General features: G+C 46.1%; 1 protein-coding gene across 1 annotated transcript in view; it reads right to left on the reverse strand.

The window, feature by feature from the left end:
• Positions 1-554: 554 nt before the first annotated feature.
• SEMA6B (semaphorin 6B) overlaps positions 555-15,176 on the reverse strand; it is a 236,077-nt gene continuing 221,455 nt past the window's right edge. Inside the window, exon 6 of the mRNA XM_044282418.1 lies at positions 555-643. Within this exon, the coding sequence (XP_044138353.1) occupies positions 631-643 (13 nt within the window). The 3' untranslated portion in view covers positions 555-630. The remainder of the gene's footprint in view (positions 644-15,176) is intronic.

Genomic DNA, 15,176 nt, shown 5'->3' on the forward strand with positions numbered 1-15,176 from the left:
CAGTTACTAATGGTCTAGCAAATGTTATGATAATCAAATATATCTGATTGACAAGATAATCTTTCCATTCTAAGCCACCACACAAACAGAGGGATAAATTAACTAGCATGACATTGTGTAGCATCGGTTTGTGTTCACATTGATCAATGATGCGTCCCCCCCCCCCCCCCCCCTGCAGTAATGGTGTTGTTTTTACTTACTTCTCTGCCTATCAAGTGCCCAGATTATGCTCTGGACATTACAGAGATCTATGGAGGAGTATTTCATGAATTAATTTTGTCATGTGTTTTATATGCTAAAATCAGCAGTATTTATGGTGGTGGGTGCGGTGTGTGTGGAAGACTCGCCCCCCGGGAGGAGCTCAGAACTTCCCATCCACCCCTATGATTGGGTGTGTGGGTGTGGAGTATTTTTATACCCCGGGGTGCGAGCACTCCACCAGGCTATGATTAAGAACTGAATGGTTCGAAACATGTCACCCAACTACGGTGGTGAGCGAGGTGTGTATCGGATATATTCCTTTTATGAATCCGAATAAAGGCGAAGCAACCCTCTGAAGCTATGGATGCTGGGACGTTTTTTCGTTCGTATGCTACATAGAAGGCTGGTCCGGTCTTGTTCCGTGCATCCTTATCCTTGGGAGCTGGAAATTATAAAAAAAAACACAGATAACTGGTGATTGTGTGGAGATTTAAAACAACTTTCTTAATCTGATGTTGTCAAGAAAGAACCACTCCCTCCAGCAATGTTAGTGCAGCAGACAGAGCTGAAGACACTCGCTGAGGTTTGTAAGATGGCTGAGGGTAAGACTGTTAACATCAATATTAATCCAGGTATGCCTTCAGTATCACTCATTATTATGGTCTAATCTGGTGAAGCAGAGATTTTGTTTGATCCATGGGTAAGCCCATCAATAATGAATGCTGAGTGTATGAAAGATGTTTGATGCCCTGATGCTACCTGAAAAGGTAGAGGCTAAACTATTACCTGAAGCCTACGCTAAGTGGAAGTCTGTGTGATACGGAATGGCTTAGGGCCAGTGGACTTCCAAAAAGTTTGTCTTTTTCAGATACATGCTACAGAGGCTGAAAGGAAACATCAAAGGATAAAGGTAGAAGTGATGACTGAGAATGGACTCGGGAGAGTTGGGAAGAAATTCTTCTTTCAGAGGGCACTCTACCTAAAGAGGATGGATTTAGAATATGGGCAAATCAAGAGGGAGAAGGTGTGATTGGGTTCTGTGGTGGATGGCTCCTAGGTTCAACAATGCTGCCACTAGGTTAGTTGAAGGTGAATGTTGTAATAATGATGGGAGAACTATGGGCGTTCCAGGAAGGCATATGCCAAGGTCATCTTACCCATTTTAAAGACTGCAAATTGACTACATTCAGAACAAAGGTGGAACAGTGTGAATATGTCTGTGTCTGTATTGATCTCTTTCCAGGATCTTTGCAGATTTGGCCTGTAGCAAAGGCTACAGCTAAAATATACTGACTGAGGTGAGAGTACCTAACCCTGGGGCTTTTCTCCATTAAGTACACATCTAACCGGAAGATAGGTCAAATGAAATTCCAACGGTGTTATATTATCAAGATGAGTCAGGAACAACTGAGTTGACTTTTGCAGTATAGTGGACTGTAAGACAGATGACAGATAGACACTTGATTTTGGACTGATAAGTACATCTGTGTGACTGGAACTGACCCAGTCTATGGTAATTGTGTTTAGATATGACCATAACAACTGTGGATATTAGAGATTAACAGAATGGAATACTAGTCTGAAGGGTCGGGAATTTAAACCGGTGGAAACTACCTCTAGAGTCAGTAAAGGTGAAGGTTTTTCGCAACGAATGACTGTCCTGAAGGGAACACCACCAAACAGTTGTAAACATAATGAGTAATTAGAAATCCTATCCAAAAGTATTCGGGGATATATGTTTTAGGAGCATGTGTAAGTGACAAAGATCCCCTAGGCAAATTTAGAATGTTGGTAAGGGAAAAACCTCAAAGTTCAATTGCATCTGTGGCTCCTACATCCTTACCTATAACTGGCATTAAATATTTGGGCAATTTAAAAACATGACAAACTGGCCTTAGAGACAGGATTCTATACAGGAAAGCCATTTGGTGTTTTACCTCCAGGATATTGTTCTTACATAATTCAGCTGAATAAGACAAGTAGTGACTCTGATAGTTACTTACTTACAGTTGGTTTATCAACCATAATTATAAAAAATGCAGATATCTGGTGATTGTGTAAAGATTTGAAACTCCGACCCAGGATGCAGGTAGAATGAAGTGGCCAATGTACCCTGATCAAGTACTGATGCGATTTGTTTTTTTCTCACCTCCTGAGTGGGATCAAATCAGTAGGCAAAAACAATGTCTGGTCACGACTAAGGAGGTCACTCCTTACATCCTTTGACTCACATGTATACGCGGGTGCCATAGGAATCTGTAGAAAAGTTTTTGACTAATTTAAAGCTATAAGTCAGATAGTTGCAGGGTTTGGGTCATTAATTCCAATGATTAGTAATAACAATAAAAAAAATATAGATTGGATTAACCTCTCTATTGTCATCAACAGAGATTTGTTATTTACACCTGTGATGCTGTGAAGGGAATGGTGGAACAACTGAGCTCTTTTTCGGTGATGACTCTACAAAACTGACTGGTTCTTGACAGCAGAAAAAGGAGGGTGTGACAGATCCATCTGTATAGACCTATATTGCTGGTTCGTCTGTTTGCCTTCATTTCGCTGGATTTCCTGTCCGTATGCCCCTGTTTGTGTGTTTCCCCACATACCGATTGGAACTACTGAACGGATGGCCACCCAGGAGAAGAGTGTGCTGCTAGTTAACCTAAATAGCCTCATTGTTCACAAAGGACTTGAACCAACTTGAACTCCTGGTCTAATTCGTGCCATTGTGGGATGCTAAATGTCTGTGTATTGAAAAGGGTTGTGACATTGTGTGTTTAAATGGTGATGTCTGTTCTGTTGTCCCCACATGTGTATTGGTGATTTCCCTCTGTCTTGTGAGATAATTGGATTATTCCTCGGGTGTCGCCAGGGCAGAGAGGAGAAAACCATAATGCATTGTGGGGATGTATTGTCTCTGTAGTGCTGCATGTCTGTCCTGTGTCACAGTCTCCATTCTGGGCCCCTAGGGGCGTATCCACCAGATGGGGACCTGCATAAAAATGGGCGGGTAGCCCTCAATAAATCATTCCCTGTTTGACTTTCAAGACGGAGCTTGGTCTCGTTTATGGAGGGATTTATTATTGGGACAGTGCTTTTGTATATTGCTAGCTGTGGAAGGAGTTTGACTGAATTGCTGATCGGGAGTTGCCACGTTCGTATGCTCCATTCCTGGAGAAAGGGGCTTATTCACTAACCAGCGGCGTCATCTACCTGGCGGTGAGTGTCGTAACAATTGGTGGCAAGCAACGGGATGAATCCTACCGCCCAGAAGGCCAGCTACAAATCCCAGGGTGGAAATGCAGTATGAGGAATTAAGGCGTGCTACCCTTAAAGATATATTGGAACGCAGAGGACAATCAGCGGGTAATCTCAAGAAGAGAGAGATTATTTCTATATTATTGGAGATGGATGCAGCACAGGGAACGGAGAGAGCTAATGTGCCTGGCATACTGGATTTAACACCCGAGGAGGTACAATTTAACCGGGCAGTCCAGATAAGGCTGGCACACTTTGGCCCCAACCCTGCAGCAGATGATGTGGTCCAGGTGCAAGCAGCAGTAGCAGCACAACAGGCGCTACAGGGAAGAGGAGCTGCAGCAGCAGAGGTACCCCATAATAATAATGGAAGGAGAAAGGTACCTTTTGCTGCATTTAGACATTTTGTGGAAGCGGAGGGAGAGATTGACGGGTTCCTGGCCGATTTTGAAAGGCAGTGTGCCTTACACCAGGTACCCGCAGAGGAATGGGTCACTATCCTCTCTGGGAAATTATCCGGCCGGGTCAGTGAGGCTTTTCGGGCCATCCCAGAGGAGGAACCCACAAGTTACCGGGCAGTAAAAGATGCCCTTTTGGCCAGATACGCTGTCACCCCTGAGGCGTATCGGCGGCGATTCCGGGACACTAACAAGCAGGCTGGTGATTCTTATGTGGAGTGGGCATGCAGGGTACACCGCACCGCAGTCCACTGGATGGCAGGGTGCCAAGCGGTAACTGGGGAAGAGGTGCTGCAAGTATTTTTGTTGGAGCAATGCTTTGATCGGTTACCTGCAGGAGTCAGAGAGTGGGTTAGGGACCGCAAACCCGCTACCTTACCTGAAGCTGCTCGTCTGGCCGATGAATACACAGATGCACGAAGGCTAGACCAGACAGCAGGCAAGGTCCCTACCCGAGTGGAGTACAAACCGGCAGCACCTCCAACCACTACTGTGTATCACCCCCCAGCGCAACGCACTCCCACAATACCACCAGCGAACAATTATGTTCAGCCAGCTCGGTTCAACGCCCGGGATTACTCTCAGCCTATCCGGTGCTATGGGTGCAAACAGCTGGGGCACAAGAGACCAGAGTGCCCATTGAACAATACCAACCCAGCGCAGTCGTGGAGAAAAACAGCCGGCGGAAATCAGCAGCCACCCCAGCCTTCCGCTCACTGTCTTGAGCAGGAGGAATTTTGGGGAATACTACATGAGACGGATCCAGTACAAGCAGCCCAGCAGGATAACCGGCAGCAGCACAGGCAGACCGTTAGACTAAATGGCAAAGTGGTCACTGGTCTGAGAGACACCGGGGCCACTATGACCCTGCTCCAAAAGAACCTTGTTTCGGAACACCAACACACTGGAAATACTGTGGCAGTGAGGGTAGCAGGAGGCGCCGTGTTCCGTCTACCTGTTGCCCGGGTTCATTTGGATTGGGGAGTGGGCTCTGGACATGTGAATGTGGGGGTTATGAAATACTTGCCTGCTGATGTCTTGCTCGGGAATGACCTGGCCCCTTTGGTTTCTGCTTATGCTCCAATGGGGCCAGACCCGTGTTGCTGGAACCAGCCCACCTGCCGCCGAGACCCAGGTAAGACCCGATTCCCCGACTGATACCCTAGGACAGACCTTTTCTAGCTGGGATTCCCCAGAGGAGTTTGGGAGGGAAACTCCGGCAGATCCGACTCTCCAGAAGTATAGAGACAACCTAAATGGCCTCATTGTTCACAAAGGACTTGAACCAACTTAAACTCCTGGTCTAATTCGTGCCATTGTGGGATGCTAAATATCTGTGTATTGAAAAGGGTTGTGACATTGTGTGTTTAAATGGTGATGTCTGTTCTGTTGTCCCCACATGTGTATTGGTGATTTCCCTCTGTCTTGGGAGATAATTGGATTATTCCTCGGGTGTCGCCAGGGCAGAGAGGAGAAAACCATAATGCATTGTGGGGATGTATTGTCTCTGTAGTGCTGCATGTCTGTCCTGTGGCACAGTCTCCATTCTGGGCCCCTAGGGGCGTATCCACCAGATGGGGACCTGCATAAAAATGGGCGGGTAGCCCTCAATAAATCATTCCCTGTTTGACTTTCAAGACGGAGCTTGGTCTCGTTTATGGAGGGATTTATTATTGGGACAGTGCTTTTGTATATTGCTAGCTGTGGAAGGAGTTCGACTGAATTGCTGATCGGGAGTTGCCACGTTCGTATGCTCCATTCGGGGGTTTGATGATCGGCTGGATTAAAAACTGCATTCCTGGAGAAAGGGGCTTATTCACTAACCAGCGGCGTCATCTACCTGGCGGTGAGTGTCGTAACACAGGGGTTTACAAGATCATTGGAAGTTCTGCTGCATCTACATTCCAGACAACACTGCCCCTGATTGAAGGATCACCAACAGTGGCGTACCTACCATATAGGCAGACCACGCAGCTGCTATGGGGCCCGTGAGGAAGGGGGGCCCGCAGTGGAGGAGAGTCCCCGCCCCATCTATCTTCCTAACTGTCTCCCGTCTGCTAGCCCCGCCTCCTAGCCCCGCCTCCCATCGGCTAGCCCCGCCTCCCGCCTGTTAGCTCCATTATGCCCGATTCCTATTTCCTCTGGATTGCCAGTAATGAAGTAAGTGACCACTTGTAGGTGAGGACAGTGCAGAGGTGTGTGTGTGTCACTCAGCTTTCCCAGGCTCTTCCTCTGCACATATGCCATTCAGAACAGGAGGAAAGCTGGGTGCTATTATGTAATGTGACTCGGCTTTCCTGATGTCCTGCATGGCACAGAGGCAGGAGAAGATATGAGGGGAGGTGGGAGCTGTGTCACCCAGCTTTCTCAGACTACTCTCATGTCTCTCCACATGTGCCATGCAGGACAGCAGAAAAGATGGGTGCTATTACATCATGTAATGTCACTCAGATTTCCTGCTATCCTGCAAGGCATAAATGCAGATAATAAGAACATGGAAAGGCAGGGGGGAGGGGTTCACCCAGCTTTCCCAGAGTCTCCTGTCTCTGCACATGTGTCCTGCAGGATACCGAGTAATGTCAGTGTCTCCCAGCTGTCCTGCATGACACAGAGGATGGGGAAGGGGGGCACTCGCTTCCTCAAACTTTTCTCATGTCTCTGCGCATGTGCCATGCTGGACAGCAGGAAAGTTGGGTGGTATTACATCATGTAACGTCCCAGATTCTTGTCAATATATGCTGAACACCGCCGGGACCTATCAGATCCCATTCTCTATAAGGGTACTTTCACACTTGTGGCAGGACGGATCCGACAGGCTGTTCACCATGTCGGATCCGTCCTGCGGCTATTTAGCGCGACCGCCGCTCCGCCCCCATTGACTATAACGGGGGCGGAGCTCTGGCGCAGCATGGTGGTGCACGGCGAAAGCCGCCGGACTAAAAGGTACTGCATGTCTGACTTTTTAGTCCGGCGACTTTCGCCGTGCACCATGAAGTCAATGGGGACGGAGCGGCGGTCCGGCGGCACGGCAAAATAGCCGCAGGATGGATCCGACATGGTGAACAGCCTGTCGGATCTGTCCTGCCGCAAGTGTGAGAGTACCCTAATGGGTCTTTTGGGTTCCGGCATGAGTACTGCCATTTTGTAGAACAAAATACTTCTGCATGAGGTGGGGCAGGGGAGAAGTTAGGGAGGGTAGTGAGAGGAGCCAGGGCGCATAGTAGGAGGGACTAGGAACGGGCATGGGGGCCCAATCTAAATTCTTGCTATGGGGCCCAATGATTTCTGTGTACGCCCCTGATCACCAAGGATCTGAAGAAACTGATGGACTTTATCAAATGAACTGACGGGGAAATTTCTGAAATAATTAATATCATGGCCATAATAATGTTTTGGGAACTGGTTCAGCGGCTGCAATGTTTTTAGCATTTGGTTTTAACAGGCTGTTATATAGTTCTCCGTTTTAGGGGGGGAAAAAATTAAAATGTTTAATACATCCATGCCCACACTATGTATATGTGCTGTGCCCCTGTCAAAGACAAAGATTATTCCATCTTGATGTAAATAAAACCTTGTTGATGGTTGTGGGGTAAATAGGACAGGGTGAAGGCAAGCCTGAAAAGGGAGTTTAGGGGACCTGGTAAAGCAATAAGGAAAGTCCAGCTTTTCGCTGTTTAGGGCATTGGGAAAGTACCTCACTTTGTCTGTTCATGTTTGGTCTATTTCCCGCAAAAGGAGGGATTTGTAAGACATGGGATTTATTTCTCTCTATATACAATGTGAACATTCTGTAGTATGCATCTTTGTCCACTAGATGGAAAACCAGATGTATGAGCCACGTGTACATTATGGTCAACAGTGGAGGGGGGATTAGGTTAAAGTTTTCAAATCTACCTATGAACTCAGAGTTGAAGTTGCTGAAACCTCTCCTATCAAGTAAAGGAGCCAATAGTATTTTCTTAAGGAACATCCCTTTTGTGATGTCATGTCTACTATTTAAGTCAATGTAACGTGAATAAAGCTCTCTTCTACCATGGCTCAGGAGGGATGAGAAGATGCTTTCATGGAACCAACTGTGTGTCTGGTCTCATTATGAAAGCAGTATGGTATACACATAATTATACTTCTAATTGATTTGGCAACACACAAAAAAGAAGGAAATCGTATGAATTGCGATGACACGGGTCGCGGAAAAGGCAGCCTAACATGAAGTCAGCCATGTGTGCCAGAGTACCAACAGGCAAGACTTCGCTGTCGTCATCAGGAAAATAACTCTCAATCTCCTCATCCTCTTCCTCCTCTTCTGCCCACCCATGCTGAACAGATGGAAATGAACTTCCATGGGTACTACCCTCTGTAGCGGAGGCAACCGTCTCCTGCTCTTCCTCCTCCTCCTCTTCATCGTCCAATTTGCGCTGAGAAGACAAACTGAGGGTGGTCTGGCTATCACCCTGTGTAATGTCTTCCCCCATTTCCACCTCTTCCACATGCAAAGCGTCATCCTTAATTGTGAGCAGTGAACGTTTGAGTAGACACAGAAGTGGGATAGTTACGCTGATAATAGCGTTATCGCCGCTAACCATCTGTGTTGATTCCTCAAAGTTTCTTAAAACCTCACAGAGGTCAGTCATCCATGCCCACTCCTCGTTTGTGAAGCTGACTGGTAAAGCGACGACCATGTTGCAGCTAGTATTCCAGCCAAGTTCCAGCGTGTGCTCACATCGCACAACAGCCGGTGAGCTGGCAATTTCAAGCACTGCTGCAGCGTTGACAGACCGGCTGAAGCTGTCGATGACTTGTGGAAATGTGCACATATTGGTCAGGGCACGTGTGATGTAACGGGACACATGTTGGTGTAAGGTGGGCATGGCACACCTTGAAAAATAGTTGCGGCTGGGGACTGCGTAACGTGGGACGGCCACTGATATCAGGCTGAGGAAGGCCTCAGTGTCCACAAGCCTAAATGGCAACATTTCCAGGGCCAGTCATTTAGAAAGCTGCACATTAAAAGCTATGGCCTGGCTGGGTATTTGCGCTTGCGTTTAAATGCCTGGGATAATGACATTTGTACTCTGCGCTGGGAAGTGGATGTGGTCGGTGATAGTGCTTGTGAAGGTCCAGGTGCAGGGCGGGAGGCATTTGGGGCTGCGCCTTTGACAGGGGATTGGCCAGTAGGTAACACAGAGGAAGAGGAGGCAGTGGTGTGACCTGCAGACACAGATTGTGGACCCAGGCATTTGGCCCACCTATTACAGTGCTTTGATGCCATGTAGCGGATCATGCTGGTGATGGTGAGGTTGCTAGTGTTCACGCCCCTGCAAATTTTTTTATGGCACAGGTTGCATAATTCTTTTGTCGTCTGCTCTTTTCTCAAAAAAGCGCCAGACTGCAGAACACCTACCCCTTGGCAAGGGAGATTTCCGTAAGGGGGTGCTCCGGGGAACAGTTGCGGGCCTGTTTGGTGTGGCCCGCCTTCTCCTTTTTGCCACCCCACTGCCTCTTCCAGCCTGTTGCGGTCCAGGAGATCCCTCCCCCTCTGTACTGCTGTCCTCGCTCGGCTTTCCACCTTCCCAGGTTGGGTCAGTGACTTCATCTTCCACCACCTCCTCTTCCACTTCCTCATTCTGCTCATCCTCCTGACTTGTTGACCTAACCACTACCTCAGTGATCGACAACTGTGTCTCATCCTCTTCCTCAACCTCTTGAGACAGTAATTGCCATTGAGTTATTGGCAACTGTGAGCATCATCATCCACCTCATTAAACATTAATTGCCATTCCCCACCGTCATCTTCTTGTGATTGTGGAAGCTCAAGAGTTTTGGAATCAGGGCATAAGATCTGTCTCTCTTCAAGCGTGCTTGGCGAGAGGGCCAAATCAATGAATGGCGCTGGAAAGAGCTCCTCTGAATATCCGAGTCAGAGATGGCCTGCCATATACCTTCTTACACAAAATACTGATTGAGGGGTGCTATTGCTATATACCTTCTTCCACCAAATACTGATTGAGGACTGTGATACACCTGCTTCTACAAAATACTGATTGAGGGGTGCCATATACCTGTTTCCACCAAATACTGATTGAGGGGTGCCATATACCTGTTTCCGCCAAATACTGATTGATGGGTGCCATATACCATCTTCCACAAAATACTGATTGAGGGGTGCCATATACATGTTTACGCCAAATACTGATTGAGGGGTGCTATATACTTGTTTCCGCCAAATACTGATTAAGGGGTACCATATACCTTCTTCCACCAAATATTGATTGAGGACTGCAATACACACACCTGTTTCCGCCAAATACTGATTGAGAGGTGCTATATACCTGATTCCACCAAATACTGATTGAGGGGTGCCATATACCTTCTTCCACAAAATAATGATTAAGGGGTGCTATTGCTATATACAGTCATGGCCAAAAGTTTAGGGAATGGCACAAATATTAGTTTTCACAAAGTTTGCTGCTAAACTGCTTTTAGATCTTTGTTTCAGTTGTTTCTGTGATGTAGTGAAATATAATTACACGCACTTCATACGTTTCAAAGGCTTTTATCGACAATTACATGACATTTATGCAAAGAGTCAGTATTTGCAGTGTTGGCCCTTCTTTTTCAGGACCTCTGCAATTCGAATGAACATGCTCTCAATCAACTTCTGGGCCAATTCCTGACTCATAGCAACCCATTCTTTCATAATCACTTCTTGGAGTTTGTCAGAATTAGTGGGTTTTTGTTTGTCCACCGGCCTCTTGAGGATTGACCACAAGTTCTCAATGGGATTAAGATCTGGGGAGTTTCCAGGCCATGGACCCAAAATGTCAACATTTTGGTCCCCGAGCCACTTAGTTATTAGTGTTGAGCGCGAATATTCTAATATCGAATTTTTTTTTTGCGAATATCGGCACTTCGCTAATTCGAGAATATTTCGAATATAGTGCTATAAATTAGATATTTCGAATATTCGTTTTTTTTGTTTTTGTTTTTAATTGTTATATTTTTTTCTTTCCCACTTCCCTAAAGTTGTTCTTACCTGTCCTTTGGATTCCTGGCTGCTCCAGTCAGTGCCCGTTGCCGCTCCTGCCGACTTCCGTGCTCATGGAGCGTCCCCATCACCATGGGAACGTCTCCATATACTAGAATGTACTGTTGGATTTGAGAATTACGTAGAAATCGCAATTCAATTATTTCAAGTTATAATAATCGAATTGCGATTTCAACTTAACACTGCTATATTCCATATTCGTTAATTCTAGCCTAATATGGAATATAGCATATGCTAAGCCGAAATCGAAATTCGATTAATTCAAGTTATAATAATCGAATTGCGATTTCAACTTGGACCTGGTTTACTATGGTTGGCTTGGTAGAATTAGCGAATATGACGAATATATTCGTTATATTCCACAAAACGAAAATAACAAAGTATTCTCCATCTTCATTTTAGCTCCCTATTCGTCAACTTCGCTAATTCTAGCAATCATATAGGAAAGTTTACTATAGAGACAGCAAAGTTTAATTCGCTATGCGATTATATTACTTCCCTTTTCTTTTATAAATAGAATAATTATAATTATCAGGTATAATTATTCTATTTATAAAAAAAAAAGCAAAGTAATATAATCGCATAGCGAATTAAACTTAGCTGTCTCTATAGTAAACTTTCCTGTATCATTGCTAGAATTAGAGAAGTTGATGAATAGGTAGCTAAAACGAAGATGGAGATTACTTCGTTATCTTCGTTTTGTGGAATATGACGAATACATTCGTCATATTCGTTTTGTGGAATATGACGAATACATTTGTCATATTCGCTAATTCTACCAAGCCAACCATAGTAAACCAGGTCCAAGTTGAAATCGTAATTCGATTATTATAACTTGAATTGATTGAATTTCGATTTCAGCTTAGCTTCAGCTTATATTCCATATTAGGCTAGAATTAACGAATATGGAATATAGCTGTGCTAAGTTGAAATCGAAATTCGATTATTATAACTTGAATTATTCGCATTGCTATTTCAATAGGAGACTAGGAGAGTAGCCTTTAAGTTAAAAAGGAAAATCGCAATATGCGATTATTTAAATCACATATTAATCGCAATAACTAGAATAATGGCGAATATTTGATTTCGACTAATATAAAACGAATGTTCTATCAAATATTCGCAAATTTCGTCGAAACTGAATATGGCACCTGCCGCTCATCACTATTAGTTATCACTTTTGCCTTATGGCCCTGTGCTCCATTGTGCTGGAAAATGCATTGTTCTTCACCAAACTGTTGTTGGATTGTTAGAAGAAGTTGCTGTTGGAGGGTGTTTTGGTACCATTCTTTATTCATGGCTGTGTTTTGGGGCAAAATTGTGAGTGAGCCCACTCCCGTGAATGAGATGCAACCCCACACATGAATGGTTTCAGGATGCTTTACTGTTGGCATGACACAGGACTGATGGTAGCACTCACCTTTTCTTCTCCGGACAAGCCTTTTTCCTGATGCCCCAAACAATCTGAAAGAGGCTTCATCAGAGAATATGACTTTGCCCCAGTCCTCAGCAGTCCATTCACCATATTTTCTGCAGAAGATCAATCTGTCCCTGATGTTTTTTTTTGGAGAGAAGTGGCTTCTTTGCTGCCCTTCTTGACACCAGGCCATCTTCCAAAAGTCTTTGCCTCACTGTGCATGCAGATGCGCTCACACCTGCCTGCTGCCATTCCTGAGCAAGCTCTGCACTCGTGGCACTCCGATCCCCCAGCTGAATCCTCTTTAGGAGACGATCCTGGCGCTTGCTGGACTTTCTTGGACGCCCTGAAGCCTTCTTAACCAGAATTGAACCTCTATCCTTGAAGTTATTGATGATCCTATAAATTGATTGAGGTGCAATCTTAGTAGTCACAATATCCTTGCCTGTGAATCCATTTTTATGCAACGCAATGATAGCTGCACGTGTTTCTTTTCAGGTCACCATGGTTAACAATGGAAGAACAATGATTTCAAGCATCACCCTCCTTTTAACAGGTCAAGTCTGCCATTTTAACCCAATCAGCCTGACATAATGATCTCCAGCCTTGTGCTCGTCAACATTCTCACCGGAGTTAACAAGATGATTACTGAAATTATAAAGTTAATTTTCATGGCAAAGAAGGACTATGCAATTCATCTGGTCACTCTTCATAAGATTCTGGAGTATATGCAAATTGCTATTATAAAAACTTAAGCAGCAACTTTTCCAATTTCCAATATTTATGTATTTCTCAAAACTTTTGGCCACGACTATACATTTTTCCACCAAATACTGATTGTTGTCTGCGATATACCTTCTTCCACAAATACTGCTCTTCTCTACGGACTTAAGCAGAAGATCACTTAGTAAATGACAGGCAGAGGAAGAGGCAGACCGTACCGCAGGGATGGTAGGGATCGGGCAGGTGCACCAGGCCGGAGCCTAAGTGGGAAGTTGTAGAAGGCGCGTGCGATAACTTCAAAGAGCGCACCAGAGTTGGTTGAGTGGCTCACTCAGCCTTCCGCTTCTGCACCCTCCTCACCCTCTGCATATGCTCCCTCTTCACTCTCTGCTGTGTGCACCCCCAAAGACACCACCACCACCACCATAGCCCCTCCACTTGAGTCAGAGGAATTATTTTCCCATGCATTCCCAGACCTTACCAATGCACAGTCATTCTTGGCATCGGATGAGGCAGAGTAGGTAGCAACGGCCACCATCAAGGGGTCTGACAACAGTACCCAGATCAGCCCAAGGAGGGTGGTCCCTGCTGTTGCTGCCTACTCCGAGATCTCTAATGTCAGTGGTGGTGAAGGTGATGATGATGACGTGTCGATGGACGCAATGTGGGAGCCCACAAGAGAGGAAGAGGAGGGGAGTTAAGAGGGAGAGACGGAGCAGCAGATTGGGAGGAGAAGCAGGCAGAACTGGCAGTGCACAGGAGGCAAAAACAGACTGCAAATGTATCTGGAGCGAGCCATCCACCATGCACGGTCACATCTTGTGCTCTCAGAACGCTGGCATTCGTTGCCAAATACCCCGGGGTCCAGGACGTCTTGCGACAGGCCAGGAAAATCTCTGGCCATTTTAGAAGATCTTACACAGCCATGGCTCGCCTTACTGACGTTCAGCGATGACACCCCTTGCCCGTCAGAAGTCTGATTTGTGACTGCCCGACACGCTGGAACTCCACCTTGTATATGCTTGATAGGCTGCTCCAGCAGAAATGTGCCATTAATGATTGTACGAACTCTGCTGCAGGACAGGTTCCGGGGAGCTTGTTTTCTTTCACCGCGCCAGTGGCTGCTCATTTGATGAGCTCACCAAACTGATCAGTCTCAGCCAGGGCGCCATCAGTGACATCGTACCTTACGCCTTATTTCTGGAGCGTGCATTGCGTTGTGTCATTGATCAAACTGTCGAGGAGCAGGAGCTGGAAGATGAGGAAGTCGCAATGCTGAATGAATTCCCAGGGTGGGCTACTCCATCTGAGACAAGTCAGCAGGAATCTGAAGAGGAGTCAGAGGGGAATGTTGGTGGGGGGAAGAGGAGGAGGAGCAATAAGAGCAGGCTTTAAACTTTTCTGGGATCCCTGGTGTTGTCCGTGGCTGGGGGGAGGAGACCGAGGATGACATTCTCCTGGGCGATGAGCAGGAGCCAGGGCGCTTCACGGCTTCAAAATTTGTGCAAATGGGGCCTTCATGCTCCAGTGTTTGAAGTAGGACCCCTGTATAAAAAGCATAAAGGTCAAGGACCTATACTGGGTGTCAACGTACTTAGACCCCCGGTACAAACACAAAATGTCGGACATGTTTCCAACATCACAGAGGGCTGTTCGAATGCAGCATTTCCAGGCCTTGCTGCGAGAGACGCTGCATTCTGCTGTTGCAGGCACTGGCAGAGGAATTTCCACTCACAGCGAAACAGGTGCGGGTACCAATAATACCGCACCTGCAAAAAGAGGGTGGTTTGAAGATGTATTTGTCACTTCAGATATGAGATCATTCTTGCAGCCAACCCTTCCAGCCTCAGGGAACGCCTAGACCGCTCTGAGAAGCGATGAACCCCATGACTACTGGGTGTGGAGGCTTGATCTGTGGCCAGAGCTGGCACAATTTGCCAAGGAACTCTTGGCTTGCCCCTTGTTGAGTGTCCTGTCCGAAAGGACGTTCAGCACAGCAGGGGGAATTGTGACTGATAAGCGCACTCGCCTAGCTCACGACAGTGTGGACTACCTCACATTTTTTTTTTTATGA

The sequence above is a fragment of the Bufo gargarizans genome, chromosome 1, assembly GCF_014858855.1.
Source record: "Bufo gargarizans isolate SCDJY-AF-19 chromosome 1, ASM1485885v1, whole genome shotgun sequence".
In the NCBI taxonomy this organism is placed as follows: Eukaryota; Metazoa; Chordata; class Amphibia; order Anura; family Bufonidae; genus Bufo; species Bufo gargarizans.